The 19969-nt window shown below is 41.9% G+C and overlaps 1 protein-coding gene across 1 annotated transcript in view; it reads right to left on the bottom strand.

Annotated features, from left to right (window-relative positions):
* Positions 1–19969, bottom strand: part of CADPS (calcium dependent secretion activator) — a 207493-nt gene that overhangs the window by 37914 nt on the left and 149610 nt on the right. Inside the window, exons 18-22 of the mRNA XM_066327272.1 lie at positions 18050–18165; positions 12340–12496; positions 11226–11367; positions 4498–4644; positions 1263–1418 (exon numbers count right to left, since the gene is read on the bottom strand). Coding sequence (XP_066183369.1) covers positions 1263–1418; positions 4498–4644; positions 11226–11367; positions 12340–12496; positions 18050–18165 — 718 coding nt within the window. The remainder of the gene's footprint in view (positions 1–1262; positions 1419–4497; positions 4645–11225; positions 11368–12339; positions 12497–18049; positions 18166–19969) is intronic.

Below are 19969 nucleotides of genomic sequence, written 5' to 3'. Positions count from 1 at the left end.
AGCCCTTCTTTAGATGTACCTGGAAATTTGCTTATTTTTTCCAGTTATCTCAGCTGAGATAACTTGGTCTGATTTTAACAGATCATTGCAGCTATAACTGTGCTGTAGGGACAGCAAAGGGGCCTTAGTTCCAAGTGAAAAAAAGAAAAAAGAGAAAATAAGTTTTGCTGGTGGTGCTGGGGCAGAGCAGAGAGCAGAGCTCCAGCACTGAGTTTTCTCCTAAAGGACATCCTGACAACTGGAGGACAACTAAAGCTCATTGTTTGTGCCAGACACAGGACCAAAGATGGGCTGCTGCAATATATTGCTTGACATCAAAGACATTAATTGCAATACATCTCATTGCACTTAAAATGCACTGGGGTTTATTCCAGAATGGTGAGAGAACAAGCCTTGAGCTGTCTGCCTTCCTGCCTGCATCTCAGGGACTGAATGTGCCCTCCCCTGTGCTGACACTGTACATCCAGGCTAGTGGGGATTGTACTGAAAAGAAATGCCACACTCACATTTGCAGAGTGGCCAGGAAATTGTGGTACAGAACAGCCACATCACACACTGCAGTTAATATTAGCATGTATCAGTTATATTTGGCATCCATTTCTTTTTTTCTGGTTCATCTCTTTATGAATTTTTGCACAAAGAAATACAAAGTTCATTTTTTCTTTTTGCCTCACTACCTCTGATGCAAATGGACACAAATTGCAGTGGAAAAGTTGGAAACTTAACTTCAATATTTTGTTTTCAAAATGACAGCTGCCAGTATGTCTAAAAGTTGCTTAAAGATATCTCTGTTTTGGAAGATCTGCAGGTAACTATGCTATAATGTGGCTGATGATACAACAGCTTTTCCCAATCAACGGCAGACGTGAAACCTGTGTGCCAAGCAACACACTATCTCACTTTTTAAGTAATTTTTTCTTGCTTTTTTTTTTTCTCATGTATCTGTGCTTTTTAGGTGGGTGCTGAGATCTTTCTTATGGCTATGCCTTCAGCAGTCAGCATCATCACACCAACCTGCATTTACAAAGGTCTGACCTCACGTGTGGCACTGAAAAGAGGTAATTACCTACAAAGCCCAAAAGAACAGGTGATTTATTGTCTTATTGTGAATAAGCACTCTCCTGAGTCTCAACAAAGAAGTGTCTGCTTGGGAGAGTCCACAGGTCTCAGCAATGGGGTGAATTCCAGTTTTATGGTGGAACAGGCTTCGTATCCTGTGAGCTCTTGTGAGAAATACGCCTTGCTCACTCGTGGGCACCTACCTTTTCACACAGGACTCGATCATGTCACTCGCCATGAGCTTCAAGCGCTGCTCTAAGTGTTTCCCAAACTCCTCCTCAGGCCAGTGCAAATCCCGAATGAAGGTCTGTAGGGCATCAAGTTTCCAGAACATATCTTCTGAGGTGCCTGATCCATTGCTGGCAGGGCAAAATGAGAACAAAAGTCAGAAGTGGCATCAGGGTCTTTGCAACCTGATGTGGAGACCATTCCTGCAACAAGTGTAAGGCAGACAGCAGTTTCATACACAGGACAACGCTGGCCATCTCCACCATCAGGATTTTGAGTTTTACCATACAGTTGCCTAATCTACCTTGCTGTCATCACCCACAAAACTTTCCAGACCAGATGAGGAAGACAACATCATGAGTTACACATATTAACGGGAAGAACGTGTGTATGGTAAAAATCAGCCTTAGTTAATAACCACATTAACGTATGTGATTATTAAGAATTAAGGCCAGAAATTGTGGGAGAAAATCCCTGATCAATAATAACTGCCATACTAGGCTGTATGCAGTTATTAAGATATAGGGTTTCATGCAATTCTCCACCCTCCAAATTATATCCTGAGTTTGCCTTGTCCCCCCAGTGTGGCCCCGTTTCCAGCTAAGGGACAGTGCTAACAAGTGGTGAGCGAGGACACACTTTATCTCTTGAACAGCTGAAAAAAAATTGGGGTAAGTCAATTGAGCTAAGGGTACATCTCATATCCAGGAGTTTCGGCAGGATTTACCGCTGCACCTTTTTCTTTGCAAAGGCAATTACAGGACAACAAATTTACATGTTTAAAAATTTATTTTGCAACAACTTTGGTCTGCCACAAAATTCTCAATTTCTTTCCCAAGCATATATTCTTGTACCCACACCCCTGCCCAGATGGAAGTCTTTAGTCCTGCAGTGTGTAGCTACACCAGCTCTTTTCACAGTATAATTATATCTCAAACCTCCACTTACAGAATAAAAATACAGGACTGGATTGCACTCTGTTTGTGCAGAGAAATTTATGCATCCATAACCCTTTTCTCTCCCTCTCTTCTTCTCCCTCACTTTTTTTTTTTCAGAACAATTACCAAGGGAGCTTCGAGAGTTTCAACCCCCTCCTCGCATACCACTAATGCTAACACAGTAATTGATAAGATATTTAACACACCATGCATTACCACTTGTGCTGACATCATCTATAGAAACAGATGAGGGAGGGTGTTTCTATTGTGACAGATGCCAGCTGCATTGAGTTAATGCTAGAGGAGCTCAGAACTAATGCAAACAGGGCTACTCCCAGGTGAGAACTGTAGTCCCAACATGCCAGAGGGGTCCTGCAGGATCCTGGGCTAGCAGAGTCAACAAGATAAAGAATGAATACTCTTGGTTGTAGGAGGAACGTATCTGACACTAAGCAACAGGTAACATGTCCTTGATGGAGGGGAAGGGTGAGTAAAAGGGAACCAGGGAGATGAAAAGATAAAGAATCAGGCATTTTCTTTAGCCAGGGGATCAGCTTGGACAACAGTCTCACATGTTCATCTACCAGCAGTTTTTAGTTCAAACCTGTGCTTGGGTGTAAGCAAGCTTTAACAGTCTAAACCCAGTTTTGGAGCTGCATGAATTTACATTTTAAGTGATTTAATGTGTACAAATACAATAATTGCTATTTACTACAGCAATATTATGACACCCATTTGGTTTCAAAATTTTTGAAGAATTACTCTCAGTCTTTTTTTCACTTTTGATTAGGGCTCCATCCAAGTAAACAATAAAGTACATTCATTTCCAAAACACACTGTTTGTGTTTTGCTTGTGAGCACCACAATTACTCTAATCACGCCGGCAGCTTGCAATATACCATTGATGCTCAAGCATTTTCAGAGGGATTATCCAATTTTCTGTCATTACATGATTCTTATCTTTTCCAGGGCAATACCACAAAGCATGCACAGAGCAAGATTAAAACTTTCAAGTACTCTTTACAGACAACTGCCTAAGCTAGCCTTTAAAATAACTATCTTAGCATGAATATGAGTTGTATGGCTTTGAAACATAAACAACCATGCTAGTATTTTAAAAGGTTTTAAAATCTATTTTAGAAGATCTCACATCAGTGTTTTCTTTACTTTCATTCATTACCAGTGCTCTGCAATCCTGCCTGTGCCAGACTAATGGCAGAGGCATTCTGGTGGACTCCAGGTGTAGATGTAATTGGGAGTGTTTCAGTAAAAGTGAACAGAGAATTCTTGGGTGAATTCTTCAGTTTTATATATTAAGTGAGAGGAGAGGAAAAGCATCACAGTGCTGACCAAGACCACCCTATGCCAACCCAAAATAAGTCTCCAGGATTTCAGAAGGAGAATGGACAAATAACAGTTCCCACGACAGGACATCTTGGGAGATGAGCTACCTCAAATGATGAGATTTGGGTTGAGCCCACTGTGTACCACCCTCCACACTGCTCACTGGGAAATCTCCTGTATGAGAACTTGCCTGATCTGTGCTGAGGATTTGTGGTATGTTCCTCCTGAGCTTCACACATGCACCCTGAGACAGACAGGAAGCTGGGAGCACAGAGTGCAAGGTTCCTACAGAGCGACTGCTTTGACACTATTTTCCCAGCCAGGATCTAAAACTCACATTGAAAATATCATTCTTTACTTGGACATGGCATTACTTGGGCAGTAATGAAGGCTATGGAGCTTTAATTGCTCTCTGGGGCATCCCCCAACACGAATAAAAACTGTTACAGAGTGCTCCTCTTTCTTAGATTGCTTCATCAAAGTCAAGACAAAAATTACCTGGGAAATGCAGAGCTTGCATTCAATAAAATTCATTTTTAGATCTACATCTGGTCCACAGAAATTGGTTGACTGGCATTGAAATTGGTTCATCTTCTCTTTTGGACAAAACTCTTTGCTGAGACACATAATGTCACGTTGTAAGTTCTGTCATTTGTATGTTATTCAGACCATGTCCCATTGTTGACAGCTATTTTGTAAAGCAAGATACTTGCTCAAACTGTCCGTGGGAGTTGAGACAAATTTTCAAGGTTTATACAAAAAAACTCAAAATACTCATGCCAGAAATTCACTAGTGTCTCATTCAGAAAACATCTAATTAACTGTATCACTCTTTAAAGTTTTATGTAATGCACAGAAACAAACAATACATATCCATGCCAAGATTACTTTAAATTTAAATGAGATCTAATTTGAACTGAATACACACTCAGAATCATAAATAGCAGCCATCCATGACGGTGCAGAAAAGCTAGGCATTTGTGGGATGCCTAGTGGGATGTTAACTGGTAGATTTGGTACTTTAGGGAGATTCACATTTGGTAGATTCACATTGGGCAGATTACTTGTTAAACTCCTGTGGAAGAAACAGACAGAAAGAAAAAATACCATAACAGTGACAATGCCGATGTAGCAGAAGCACATGACACTCAGAAACAAATCTGCAAAGTTCACAGCATGAGGACAGTTAAAAAACTAAAGCAAAACATTTCAGAAAGAAGCATGAGTATGGAAGCTTAAATGTACTGTGTTTGCAGTCTGCTATAAAATTCAAATTCCTTAAGGGATAGGAAAAAAAAAAGGCAAACCAGAATGAAAAGAAGAATCACAAAGTACAAATTAACAGAGAACTTAAACACCTGTGAAAATAATTGCACCTTCGAGTCCTGATACCATTTCATTCAAAGTGCAGAGAGCAGCTTTTCTTCCAAAAAATCTCCCTTTTGAGGAAGAGTCTCAGTTCTTACACACAGAGGCTTGATGAAAGTACTAAACTAAGAGATCTGCTAAGGGACTGGAATTTGAAATAATAAAGAGAGAGTCTGAAATTCCAGCTGTAAGAGTTTTTCTTGCCACCAAGCTCAAGGGAGTTGCAATTTTGCTACAAAACCTCTGTCTTAGACCCTCCACATTAAAGATGGGCTAATCTGGAGTGATGAAACAGTGAACTACAAGCTTCTTCCTTTGTGAAGAATGTGCCCTGATCCTCCCTTACATTCCTGGGTGGAAAAAAAAAAAAAAAAAAAAAAAAAAAGGATTGTCCAGCTCCACTATTTGTGCACTGTGAATGAACTGCTCAAAGATTAATATGAAACATGTCTACTTGGGCATTATTACTTCAATCAGTGTTTTCAGATGTGCAACTGTTATGAAACTAGAGATCTTTAAAAAGTGGACAGCTGTATTGTTTTAATGCAACATTCTCTCCTGGAACAGGGTGCGTGTAACAGCACTACATGCCCAAAGTTTGGAATCCACCCTGACATGTTTCACTGTACTAGGTCTCTAGATGTAACTGGTCTAATTCTGTTTAAATGAGTATCTCATCACAGTTATATTCTACATGCAAAATAAAAAACATTCAGGAGATCTGGTAATCAGCAAAATACAATTTGATTGCCCAACTCACATGTTACCTGGCTCTCAGAAGAGAGGCCAGGTTCAGAAAAATGCCTCATTTCTGCCCTCTCCCAGGAACACTGTCTGAGCCACTGGTACACAACCCACAGGTGGTTTTACAGTCCCATGGGAGGAACAAACCCAGATGCTTTGACACCATTTTCACCAGATTGTGACTTGGACTCAGTGAAAAAGAATCAGAAATTCAGGATTTCAGCTTCACTCTGCACTGTTGAAGATACTGAAAGCTTTTCTGTTGATGCACAGGGGCACTGCTTCAGCATCTGAACTTGCCTGCTCTCAGTGACTGCATCAAGATATGCCACCGTTGCAGATCTCTCCCATTTCCCTGGATTAAATGAGTTACTTTACAGACACTATTATCTGTGGTGATTCATAGATTCCTGTGAAACTATCAAACTATGCCTTTCAAGGTATATTAAAATCTTAGTAACTTCCCTGAGATGTATTTGGCACTTCATTTCTTACTGCAAGTTTTATGTATCAGCCCCCAAAGTAATGGAATTGAGCTGCCTGAATAAATGCTTCCTAATGCAACAGACGATGTGAACCACATCACTGCAAAAGCTCAGCTTGTTATTGGTGGTGGATGTCAGGGAATAGACATCATTCTTTGTGAATAAAATCCTTTGCTGGGGAGGAAATTCACAAATCCAAGTTTTTTCTAGTGAAAAAAACCCCACGTCTATGTTCTGATTTTTAATTATTTCTATGATTCTTAGTAGATTTAACTTCCTGCTGTGTGTTCTTTTTCAGGCAAATGGGAGAATTCACTACTGTCACAAAGCTATCCATTGTTTTCATTCATACTGTATCTGCTGCTAAGATGATATGACTGTTGAATGAGACATAGACTACATAGTGATTGAGAGAGTGTTAAATCTTCAGAAATGGCAGTGCATGTGGTTAGATACTGATATGGAATAAATAAAGAAATAGCAAGAGGTGGACAACATATAAATGTATAAGGAAAAGCAACTTAAATAACTTAGCCAGATGGTAAATACATAAATCAGAGGACCTTTGGTTTTAATATTAAAATTCAAGAAGTGACAGTGTTATATTAATAAAAACACTGTATTAATAAAATATGACTTCTAGAGTAAACAGTATACTATATTCACACGGAAACATATTTCTTTTATACAACACACTATTTTGCTGATGCAAGAATATGTTGCAAGAATAAGTTAGTACTCTTAAAACAAAACAGCAAAATAATGGAGTATATTATATTAACATACAGTAACTAATGAAAAAAAATATCCTCCTGAATTGACATGCACAGTTTTTCAGGTTCAACTGATCTAATTATCTGACTAACAGCTGCAGTGAGACCTCTAAAAAATGATTAATATTACCAACAAATGTTCCATGAAGCCTGCAATTGTTTAGACCAAAAATCTACAGGTCTAAGATGAGAAACTGTTTCTAGAAGCCAGCCATGCCCATTTAATATAGATGGCTAAATATAACCTCAGCCATCAGGCAGGGAATGTGGGCATTCGCATCAACAAGATGAGGGCTGTCTGATTGAAGACGACTCAGCTTCAGGACTGGATCCTGATACATTTGATGAGAGACACGCGCTCTGGAGCTGCACTGCTTGTCCTCCTGGCTTCTGCTTCAGCCCTGTGTGTGTGTGTGAGCTGTGGAAATGGCTTTCACCTGGACTGTCTCCTGGGAAATTCTCAGTGCAAACAGACTGGCAATGTACCCCTGCACGACCTCCCAGTGCTCACGCTGTACCGCAGCACCAGTCACATGGAACGTGTCCAGTTGCACCACGGCTGCTCCTTAGAGCTGCTCAAGCAGTGAAAGGAGGGCAGAAAAATCACAGCATTTTTACTGAGGTGTCTGCCGGGTTCAGAATAGAGCTGAACGAGACCCTTGGCCACACCTAAATGCTCAATTCCTACAGGATGCCTGAAATGATTTAGTGATGGAAGACGCAAATGCCTGTCTCTTCCATCACTATAAACACTTGCAACCTCACTGTCGAGGCTCAGCAAATGCTCAAGAGCAAATCTTTTCACAAAAGCCTTGATGTGAAGCAAAGAGCTTGATAGTGAAGTAGGCAGTCAAATCTGTGCTCTTCCTGTGACTGACACCCAGAATAGTAACAAAAATACTCACTTTCACTACAGCGGTGCTTCTTCTAAGGGGAAACATTTTTCACTATCATTCCGCAGTTGTACAACCTTATAAAATGATTAGTATAATCATATTGTTCAAGTTTTGACATTTATATTAATGATACATTTATGAATAGTTTGCAAAGGGTTAGTGAGTAACTAATAGATGCTAAAGCCAGGACTACAGAGCAGTAGAGAGAGCCCTGGGTCAATGAGTAATGCCCTAGTCAAGCCATTGAAACTGGCTGTCATTGCATGAGCTTTAGCATTTGCTCAAAAAGATCTTTCAACACAGACACACACATAGAGACACACACACATACGTGTCAGCTGGCTGCGAGATAAATCAGCACTCTCCGAGAAGCTAGCATGAAAAAAACCCATTGCAAACCCTACTTTTCCAAGACCTCTCAACTCACCAGAGAACAGACCTACTCTGTATCCTGCATACTTGGATGACTGTGCGAAGGACAAGTGTTCCACATTTCTCTGCGTGGATTCATACAAGCACACCAGCTGCTCTAGCTATAGGGCACGGACCCCCTGCAAATTCAGCAGCTCTGCAGAGGCACATTACAGAGCCCTCATGAGCACATAACATCCATGCTTTTTTCCCCCATTTTTTTTTTAATACTTAACAGTATCTCTCTCACTATGATTTCTATACCTAACTCCTCAGAGCATAAGGTGCAGCAATGAAAATAGAAGAAATACATGCTTGCAAACTGCCATCTGGTCAGGTTACGGAGGGCTACATATTTCAGCCTTGACTGCAAACACAAGTAGAGAGAAACCCTTTCAAAAGACTGTGTTGTGGAATAATTTCTTGGTTAACAGAAGATAATGAAATTTCCTTTTCATAATGCACTGTAGAGATCCAGGACAAGAACAAGCCTGGTGGAACGGTCAGCTTTGATGATCTGTCTTTGCTGGCCAATTTGAAGATCCATCTCCAAAGCAGAGGAAAGCTGTGGGAGAACATTCTGCAGTGTTCCTGATTTCCAAAAAAGCTTTGCTGGAGAAGTGTCAATAGAAGGTCACAATTTGGTTGGGAATTGGCTGCTCCAAACTATTTGAGAATCCATGGCCAAAAATTCAACTGCGCTACATGGTATGTGGGGTGGACATGTGGGGTGAGAAGTGAGTAGATACAGGACGGCAAATCAAACAAAGTAAGTCTCTAACCTGAATTTTTCTGCAAGTTCCCTGTCGATCAGACAAAGAGGAGCAGGTGGTCTGCCCAGGAGGCAAAGATGAAGATGCCTTAACATTTAGTTCTGAACAGCACATGAAAAATGTCATAAGATCCTAGGAATGACACTCCTCTTTTCCTTTGCACTGTATGTGCCACCCTCTGGCACTCACTGGTGCCTCCCTTCACTGGGCCACATCACGTTGAGCCAGCGTTTGCAACTCACAATTTTGTGTGCGAGACATAAGAACAAAATATCAACACGTGAAAAAAAACCTATGGTGCATCTTTTCACCAGATGGACAGAAGCTTCTTGTAGAAAGCACCCACTTTCCTGCTGGAAGAAATCTTTTAAATACCCAAGTCTGTAAGAGAAAGAGTCCATCCTGGGCTTTTGCTTAGAGATGCAATGTTCAAAGCACGCTGTAACTGGAACTCCAGAAGGGAATAACCATCACAGGAGAACTAAGAAAAGATCTTTTATAACTATCAGAGATAACTTGGAAGTGATAGATGCTGGCATACCCAGGGACAAAGCATTTTGACAGGCAAGTAGCACATCCAAGTACTTATGGACATCTATAGTTAACTCCCTGAAGTCATTAAAAAGCAAAAAGATGACAGCTTCTGATAAAAGAAAAAAAAAGCAGAATGACTTGTTTATTGAGTGCTTGACCCAGGTGGACAGGTACGCAGAGTTAACTGCCTCTGTTTCATAACAGACAAGGAAATACATATTTTTTACTAAAGCAAAGCTCTGAAACTGAAGTTAATGCTAACTTCGAAGTGCAATTCTGCTTGAAGGAGTGGCTGTAAAAATGGCATTCTCCTACTCGAAAGATCTATTTCTTGTATGTTTTCTGGGTCACATCTGCTTATTTGAAACAAGATTTTTTAGGATCTTTAATCCTGTTAGCCTGCAGACCAAAGACAGCAAATGGAAAGTGAGAGAGGCTCCTGAATGCCAGCCACTTAACCCCACTCAAAACAGAGGGGATGATCAGGTGTCAAGAAAAAGCCCGAGATTTGGCAGGCAGAATCCTTATGGATGCTGAGGATGCACAAGAAAGAAAGGAAAAAACCTGGGTACTCAGACTCCAGGTTGCATATGGGAGGCTGGCTGCTGAACAAAATCTCTTTTCCTTGTAAACGGAACATATTTGGTGTGAAAAGCCCTGAAAGACCACACGTTCTTTTATACAGCAACCCCTGAGAGTGCGGTGCCATTTCATTTTGCCTAGAGAATGACAAAAAAAAGCAAGGAAAAGAGTCTCTCTGGAGGTCACCTGGTCCCAGTTCCTGGTATGAGGCATTGCCAGACTCATGTTGCTTGCAAAGGGTCCATCTCTCTCTTTTAATATCTTTATTAGAAGGAAAAGCCAGCTATATCCCTTTGCAGGATCTGACTTGGCTTTATAGAGCAAGCATGAAAGGGTTCAGCAATGCTTCAAAACCTGTGAAATAACAACAGTAATCCAAAGCACATGTCACATTTTTATCATTCACCACCTCTAGAGTTCAATTTGGGTTTTTCTCAGGCTCCCAATTTCTTGCTGATAAACTCGTAGCTTTCTAAATGTAAGAAATGATTATGCTTGAATCATCTTGCCCGTGTTTCACTTCGGTTTCTGCACGTCTAATCCTACAGGCAGGGGAGCTGGGACTGGCAGAGCTGCCCTGGACACGGGGACATGTGCAGCCACCAGCCATGGGGCTGATGCCAGAGGCACACACTGCACTATTCCCCCCACAGGGTGGGTGGAAAAAATAAGTATTGAGAATAAATACAGCAATGACTCACAGGGGTTATAGGGCTGGAACTGAACACCGTGAAGCGAGATTTTTTTTGTTCTGAAAAGGAGCTATGCGAGTTCAAAAGCAGCATTGGAAAAGGCTTTTAGAACGGGTTCCAAAAAGCCATGGCAGTTAAGAAGGTTTTCCCATTTTCATGCTTCCCTGTTCAAAGGCACACGGTTCAAACTGAGGCAGCAATGCATTTCAAAAAGCCAATACCATTTCCCTCATTAACCTGAAAACCCTGAAGAGATCAGGCCTCCTAATTTATAGCATTAAACTAGAACGTTTAAAGCATTTTCTGCATGTCCAGTCTAATGTTAGCTAATTCACCTCTATATGAATCTCCATCCATTTGCACCCAAATTCCGATTGTATCAAAGGAGGTTTCCTTACTTTACTGGCTCCCATGACTCCCGCTCAAAGCCCCTGTGAATTGACTGTGCAATTGAGGACTCCATCAGATCGACATATCTAACAACAAGTGGAGCAAACAGGTCTTGGAGGTGTTTGTGGAATTTTCCATTGCACAAATTATCTAGAATAGATAAATAAAAGTATAGTAAGACACTACTGTTACTACAGCCTCTGTAACAAACCACAGCGTGGCACTTCATCAAACAATGAATTTGTCAGTGAACAGGAAAACTTCAAGAACATAACAGGAGCTGGAGCTCATGACACAGACAGCAGGAATGACTTTTTACTCCAAACAAATAAACAGACAATAAACTTCTTTTCCATTAATGTCAAACTTACAAATACATTATCACCTCCTGTGAATAAAACCAGTGTAAGAAACACAGCATGGCAAACATCATGGCTTCAGCAGGTGGGAGAGTAATTTCTTCTTTGGTTGTTTAGTACAATGATGCTGGAACTTGCTTTCTGAAGATGAGTCCCTGGCTTTTTTCACGTAGTCCTAGAAAGCTATCTGGGGTCCTGGTCTAGGATGTAGTTAAGGCAATGCCAATTTTGCCACCAGCTCCCCAGAGAGGATTGGACTACCCAGGAAAGTGCCAAATCCTCATACGAGTTTTGAAAGCATGGGCCCAAGTGCTTCAGAGAATTGTCTTGTTTCACAAAGCACTATTCTTCTGAACTACTCCTGCTTCCATTTACTTTCATATTTTCCTCCCTTCAATAAAATCTTAAAGCAGGGACTAGTTTACTCCATGTTAAATAAATGCAGTACATACATATAGAAGGATACACACATTTAATGACAGTAAGATATAGAGTACCTAATTCTCTGCTTATCAGGCAGCTATTATCAAGACACTTGAGAAGATGAAGCAAAATAAAAGTTCAACTTCCCACCTTTGACTGCGGTGATTTAAGGGGTGTGCTTTTTACTGGTAGCAACAGAACAAAATCAAGCTGATGCTAACAAAGTTTGTAAATCTGTAAATCTCTGCCCATCTCAGTTCTCTGTGTGTTCTCTGTGCAGTAAGGAGAGGCTGAAAGCATTATCACTGGAAAGGAAATGATCAGAATACAAAATACATACAGTCACTACGGAGGGAATCGTTTATGAGCTGAAAGAGCGGGAAGCTGTCCCAGGTGTCTGGGGGCTGCACCTCTAATGCTGCATCCATATCCACTGCAAACAGGGACAGGAAGGTCTCCGCGTGCTCAACCATTAGGTCTGACCACCAAGCAAAGGCCTTCAGAGTTGGTAGAAAAAGATAATAAAGACGTGTATTAGTTCTAATAAAGCACAGGAAAAGATGTTAGGCCACGTTTCATTAAAAAAAAAAAAAGTGCATTTCATTGAAATTATCTTTATTGTAAAGAGAACAGTGCTTTGGAGTGCTAGCCTGCATGGGCAGTGCTAATCACAGAATTAGGCACTGCTGTTCTAACACACAGGTTTCTTGCAGAGGATCTCTTCAGAGCTCCACTGTAAAGGCATGCAGCTGTAACATGGCAGAGGTTTCATCTGTTCAATTTACAATAAATGACTTCATTCATCATTAATGATAATAATTAGCAGGAAAAAAAATCTACTATTTCTTATTTCTAAAGTACAGAAATTTGGGAGTTTCTTCACTGTGCTTGTGGGTTTTCTGATAGGTTTTTTAACAGCCTAAATTCTACTTGAATTCAGTACTTGCATTTGTCTTGAGAAACTAGAAGCCTGACACATTAAAATCTGTCCTAAATCATTCACACTCAGTTTTAAAGATATTTCAAACATCACCAGTAGAAATTATTACAGCACTGTTCATTTTACATGGTTAGCTAACACACTACTACCTTCATGATGCTACTGAGTAGGAATCCATTACAAAGCTCTACTATCAACATGCCAAGGTAAAAAAAAAAAAAAAAAAAAAAAAAAAAAAAAAAAAAAAAAAGTCTATGGCAAGCCTGTATTTTCACAGAGGCAGGAAAAAACATATGTCTAAACTTGAAAACCAAAAAAATACCAGTGAGGTAACTCATTCTCATGCACATGGGTCCTTAAAATTTGCTGTGCGGGCTCTCTGAGGTGACATTCACATCGTACATGGCTCAGATGTGAATGCTGCAAATGCATGCATGCGTGTTCAGTAGTCGCTTCTGGCTGGGAACATGCAAGATGAGAAGAGCTGTCCATAGGACCATGTGCTGTCATTTTGAAGGGATAGGAAATTACTCAGTGACTTAAAGGAGCTAAGGAACAGCTTTGCGGCACTTGGCAAGAAAAAGAAACCTTTAGCTTAGGCACAAGAGTGGAGATGAAACGGAAGAGATTGGGAATGGAGGAATCAGTTTGAAGAAGAATTGCCAGCCAGGGAGGGGCATTTTTTGCAGGTTTTAGCAGACATGAATGAGCAGAATGGGCTTTCACTCTCTCAGGGTTCAGTTTTGATTTATTGATGAAGAACTGCAGAGATGTGCACAACTCCAGCTACTGGTTCACTTGGTCATGGAGAGGGAACAGCATCCCCAAAAGAAGTTACTGCCAGGACTTCTCAGCTGCCAGTGATACTGGCAGGGTGTCTTTGGAACTATTTCTACTCCTTAAATCCTTAAAAATACAAAGCAAGACTGACACTGCCCTGCTATTATTCCATGAGTTGACATAAAATTGATATGAAGGCATGGATAGATTGGGCATTGCACTTGGCATCCTCTTCCCAGAGCACATCCAAGATGTAAGACAGCCAAAATAACCACATGACCCCCAAACTAATCTTAGTATTGGGCCTGTCCTGTAATAGGGGTGAAGATGTGGACGAGGTGAGCTGTGCCATAAAGGCACAGCTTCAGTGTCTGCCCATGCCTGAAGCGGCAACACCAGCAGGTGAGTGTCCCAGTGGTCATGGCATGGGGACATGGCTGCAGCAGAGTCCTTTGTTTGCAAACTGTCCTCAGCTTCAGGCCCATGGAGGAAGCTGCCCAGCTCTGCTGCAGCATCTCCTGCTTAGGGCTGCTCAGGAGCACAGTGATAGTGGTGACAGTGGCCCTGAGTGTCCAGAGAGTCGTCACTCTGGAAAAGCCAAAACCAAGACGAGGGAGCCTGTGTGGGGCTCAGATGCAGGATAGTGCTCTTCAGCTCCTTTCCACATTTGGTGCTGGTGTCCAGCCAGGCACAGGGCTGAATGCTGGTGAGTACCACACTGGGAGGCACCAAACTGCTGAGAGACCACAGAGGAACCAAAACCACCAAGACACAGGTGTGCTCCTGAAGCCTGCTCCAACCTTGGGGTGGGTGGGGAAGCAGCACTGAGCAGCGGGGCTGTGCAGGTTCTCTTATGGCAGCAACTCCTGGCTGTGGTTTTCAGGGAGGCTGAGGGGTCTGCCCTTGCTCTGATGTGGTTTCTCTGGCTGTGCCTCTGCCTGCCCAGAGCCTGCCAGGCTGGCACCCACCCGACACTGCCCACAGGGCTGCGGGCATGGAGTGACCACTACAAATGACCGATGGCAACCGGCATTTGAGAGGAAGGGAAACCAGGGGAGGCCAAAGAATGTCTTCTGTAACAAACCCCAACATAAACACTTCAGAGTCCCGCAATAAGAACCTGCTTCCATGAAAAAGGAAAAAAAGAGCGATTTTAAATAAAGAAAAGCATGTGATCAATGGTGGGAAAAATATGCCCAAACCAGTAACAGTTTTCCTTTTGCTTGCAAAGTCAAATTTTACCTCTGTAATTCTCTAACTTACATCAGGATCCTCAACCTGCTCCCTAATTTCTGTAAGCAGGGTTGGTAACACCATACTTAGAAAACCTCCTTCAAGATGGTAACATTTCATTTATTTACCATCTACTTACCTGCTTTGCTTAAATAATAATGTAAAGGGGGAAAAAATGTGTACTTTCTAGCCAAACACACCTATTATTGTATATTTTACACATGGATACACATGTATATATGTATGATCTCAAGGAGTTAAGATACATATATACATATACACATATGTATACATAGAGAGAGAAAACACACATTTAAAAACAGGTGAATGGCATTGTCTCTGGCATTTGTCATCAGTCATCCCGAGGAAGGGAAGGGGAGCTGGGAGACATCTGATGGGAGAGCTGATACAATGACAGAGACCTCCTGCTCCCAGATTACAGACATAGGCACACAGATTCTGCTGTTTCTGCCTGTGCTGGGTTGTTTCTTATGGATAAGACAAACCTAACTGACTAGACACGATTCTCCTCCTGTAATGATTTTTTAAGATGATCTGAGTGTTATTTTCTACATTTTCATTAGGGAATCCGCCTGGATGTTAACAGGGGGGAAAAGGGGCATGTGTTAATTGCAAAAACTATTATTTTACAGTAAAGTAAGGCATTTATTCAGTAAGCAGTGCAACTTAATTTTCAGCTGAATAAGTGAAGTAGACCAAAGAGTCATACCTCACAGGACAAGTCTTCTCCAGGTGAGTGACAACATATAAAAAAAAGTCACCTGGAATTATATGTGGGGAGGGGGGGAAAGGGGAAAGAAAGTGTAATACCGCAGCACTGCTCACTGCACTGTAACAGCATTATGTGGCTACAACACAGAACAAAAATCAGTGATAAACAACCTTGCCTCTTCTCTCTTTTCCCTGAGTGCAATTCAAAGAGTGCAGAGAGCTGGCCAACTGCCTGTGCACTGCTGAAATGCCACAGCCACCCTCAGGACAGGGATTCAAAACTGCACCGACAGTGTGCTGGGCTTCTGGAGAGAGATGGATTTCATCCTTCCAAGCCACTGTTCAGAACAGGGGATGGGGATGCCTCCTATCTGTGTTGGCATTAACCTTCTGTCTCTAATCAAAACCTTGTGACACAAAAGATGCTGGAGAACAGTTCTGAGCCTTCCTCCTCATGTGAGGATCTTGGCAGTGTGGCTGGCTGAGTGTGACTGGTCCTGCAACTGCTTCCTCTTCTCAAAATAAGCTGTGTTTTAAAAAACAGCTCCTTCCCAGCTGGTTGTACATCCAGCCTGTGCTGGTGAGGAGTGGAATAAAACAGTTTTTGCACAAGCACAGTGCTCTCAAGCACCCCTTGCTTTAGCAAAAAATGAGGTTTATTTCACTCTTCACCCCATATATTCTCTCTCTACATATAAATACTGTATATCCAGTACAAGGCACATACAGACAAAACCAGAGGAAGACCACTACCATTCTAGGCACTCCTGTAGTACTTAGCCCATCTCCACCACAGTGTACTAGAGGTTGGGTGAATGCAAACGACAGGTAACAACAGGCTGAGGAGCGAGTCCAGGCAGGTAGGGTTGTGTTGGGATGTAACTGCAGCGCTCGTAAAATATACCCATTGCTGCATGCATGGACTGGACTGCTATGCCACATTTACCCTCCTGTGTCAGGCTACCAGCTCTGCAAGCAGCCGACCCAAAGTTGCTGTTACATTCCTCGGTCAAAGTTACAGAAGCGAGGGCAACCAGGGTAAAATCCCAGTAGGAAACATGGCACTGAGAGGGCATGCACGGAATATGACAGGAGTGACTCGTGTCATTCGGTTTAGTCACATACCTCTTTCCCCTGCCAGGATCATCCAAGATTGAATGAACAGTAGAAAAACAGGGAGGAAATTTAAATATGTAATCAGGCATTAGTTGGGTTTTGTGGATTGCTGTGTATTATCAATAAGTAAAACTGTACTGCATATTTAATACACACTGGAATGATTTTTAGGTGACTGTGAAATTATTTATCAAATGCTCTTAATGCAAAATATTGTGAGTATATCTATATATATATCAGCGGGAAGGAAAAGAGAAAATAGTGAAAGAGTGCAACAATACCTACAGTCATAAACAACAACTGTTCTCTCCAAATTTTAAAATTATTGATCTTCTCAATACGCATTCAAGAGCACCAGATTTACAGAGAACTCAGGGCTCAATCCTGCAAATACTTACATGGGTATGTAACATCACCTGCTCAGGCAGAAATGTCCTGATGTGCTGAGAGCAGGACTACAGCCAGCCATGCCAGCTGCCTGTGGGGATCAAGTGTTTCCAGGATCAAGCCTCACGATTTTCTGGTGTATATTTGACTATGACATGGTTTCAGTTGTTTTGAAACATGAATCTTTCTGTTAAGGTGCTTCAAAGAGTTAAGAGTGGTTGTATTAGGCCCTTAGATAACCCAGACAATGAGTAACAGAACATAGTCCATCCTAACCTCTGTGACTAGTAATAGAAGTATTCCCAATAAGCCAAGGCAGAAGAGACCAACAGGAAACCAAGTGAGTTAATCACGGTTAATATGGGGGCTCAGAGAGACCCCTGGAAACAACCTGAATTCTCAGAAAGGGGAAGGAAGGAGAAATGTTGTGTTTTGTTGCAGTTTTCCTTGCTCCCCTCTGGACAGCAGGAGCGGCAGCTGCGGCAGGGACCCCGCTCATGCTGGCTGGAGCACACACACACAGGTCATGATTTGGAAATATGACCTTTCTTGAAAGTGGACAGGCTTGCTCTTGCAGGTTGTTGGTGGTGAATATTTTGGCCAGATTCAGCTCCTGCTGGCACTGTCAGAAAGGCTGCAAACTGACATCGAGGAGAGCACAGCTCAATTAATTCATCTTTAGCCCTCCCTCCTCTCTGAAAACACATTCCTCCTGAAGTGTACTTTGCTTTCGTTGTACTTGAGCGTACTTTCAGCTTTTAAAAAAGATAACCCAGCACCAGCTGGCAAGACATCAAATAAATACACAAAGCTCCCACCGGATCCTGTGGAAGGCCTGGGGGGACATGACCTCGCCGGGGACGCTGCTCACCTCTGCATGGTGCTCTTCATTTTGCTGTAGGACTTCAATTACCAACTCTGCCAGACGTATTGTATCTTCTAACTTTTTAGCTGGTGTGACTAACCGGCCTACATTCTCTGTAGTACAAGAACTCAAGTTAAAAGGAAGGCAGGGTGAAAAGCTAGACGAAGAGTAAGTTATTTTAGAGGTTAAAAAAAAGAACCATAATATTCTGCAGCTTTAAAGATCTTTTCATGCATATGTTAAATGCTTATATAATTAGTACTGAGCAAACCAGAAAGCCACATTCGTTATTATACTATGGAAATACAGTGCTCCAGCTCCAAATTTCACAATACTGTCAGAGTTGGTTTGCTTTATGGTGGCACTTTATTAGCTCAAATAAGAACATCACATTCCCTAAAGACAGCATCTGGCCACTAATGTATGAACAATATGTATCATTCGATGTAGATGATGCTATTATAGGAATCATGTCTATATTATTTAAAAATTCTTTTAAGAAGATCAATTCAAACAAATCTGTCTGCACTTGTAATAAATTGTCAGACTCGAGCAATTTAAATGTCACCTGCTACTAAAAGCAAAGCTCGCAGGTCTGTCTTGCTCCAGGATTTAACTCCACAAGGGTCAGGAGTTATGCATGCTGGAGGGAGTGAAAAGTGGTAAATCCTACGCTCATAGGTAAGATTTGTATGGGAAAAGAGATGCAACTTTACAACAAAAACCCCGCAAAACAAACCAAAGAGTTTAAATCCTGGAGCTTGGAGTTTACCTGTGTTATTTTGCAGAGTTTTCTGAAGACTCTAAAAAATAGTTAAATTATATTCTTCCAGGTAATTTATATTATTAATAACACATTAAAAATATGAGGTGCTAACAATATAAAATATTTAGAGCATTTCACTAGAAATAATGTAGAGGAAAAGAAAATAATCACAATTTCCCTGAAAGACAGCTTCTGCAGAGCTGACCAGAGACATGTCTCTCTGGTTCACACCCAGGTCCCAGTCCCAGCTCTCCTGAGCAGCAAGGGCAAAGAGGGGCATTTCACTACACAGCCAGATCATACCTCAGCATCCATAGGTATTTTGGCCTCTCCATGGTATTTGCTCACTGTCCTGGGGTGTGCAAACTCTCCCTGTGATTGTTGTCTGGAGCAGGAGTGGAGTGGAAGACCTCTCCCCTTGGGATCCATATGCCAACAGGCCAGGTATGACTGGGCATCTCACTCCAGCCTTCCACACATCCTGTTTTTTTCCCTAGTGTTTTGGTCTTGTTTACTGGTGGGGACAGAAACTTGAGGTTGCACAAGGTGGCCTGTTCTGCCGGACTGGGTCACCCAGGGAGAAATCCCTGCCCTGCTGAAGGCTCAGGGAGCATCCAGGACTACATTCTCCCCCTCAAAGTCTTGCCAACCCCTAGCTCTCCCTGAATACCTGTTGGCAGCTTACACAATTCCCATGAAAAGGAAAGCTGTATGTTTCAGGACAGTCCCAAATGTGGCTGGTTTTTGGAGGAGCTCAGCAAGCTGGAGTCTGGCACTGTAGGGGCTCAGCTTGGCTGAGGGATGGTAAAGCACCATGCAAGTGAACTCTACAGTTTTATTGATTTATGGCACAGATAAGGGCCTTGGGTGTTTCTTCTCTGTTTTTTGCTGCTGTTTCTTATATCACTGGAAAAAAAATCAAGGTTCCCCTTAATATAATTTACTGAGAAAATACTGAAATTAGAGGGCTCCTGGTTAACTCCTCAATCTTTGTTCTATACTATCCAGCACCTCAATGGCTACAAGAAGCAGAAACCATTTCCTTTTGCAAAAGGAGCCCGAAGACGGGTCTCTCAGTAAGATCTGGTAGTTTCTGCACCTCCGAAGCCAAGGGGAAGCTTTTCCATTGATCAGTGCAGCATCAGGCCCAT

The sequence above is a fragment of the Sylvia atricapilla genome, chromosome 11, assembly GCF_009819655.1.
Source record: "Sylvia atricapilla isolate bSylAtr1 chromosome 11, bSylAtr1.pri, whole genome shotgun sequence".
Lineage (NCBI taxonomy): Eukaryota > Metazoa > Chordata > Aves > Passeriformes > Sylviidae > Sylvia > Sylvia atricapilla.
This window is presented reverse-complemented; position numbering and strand designations above follow the sequence as displayed.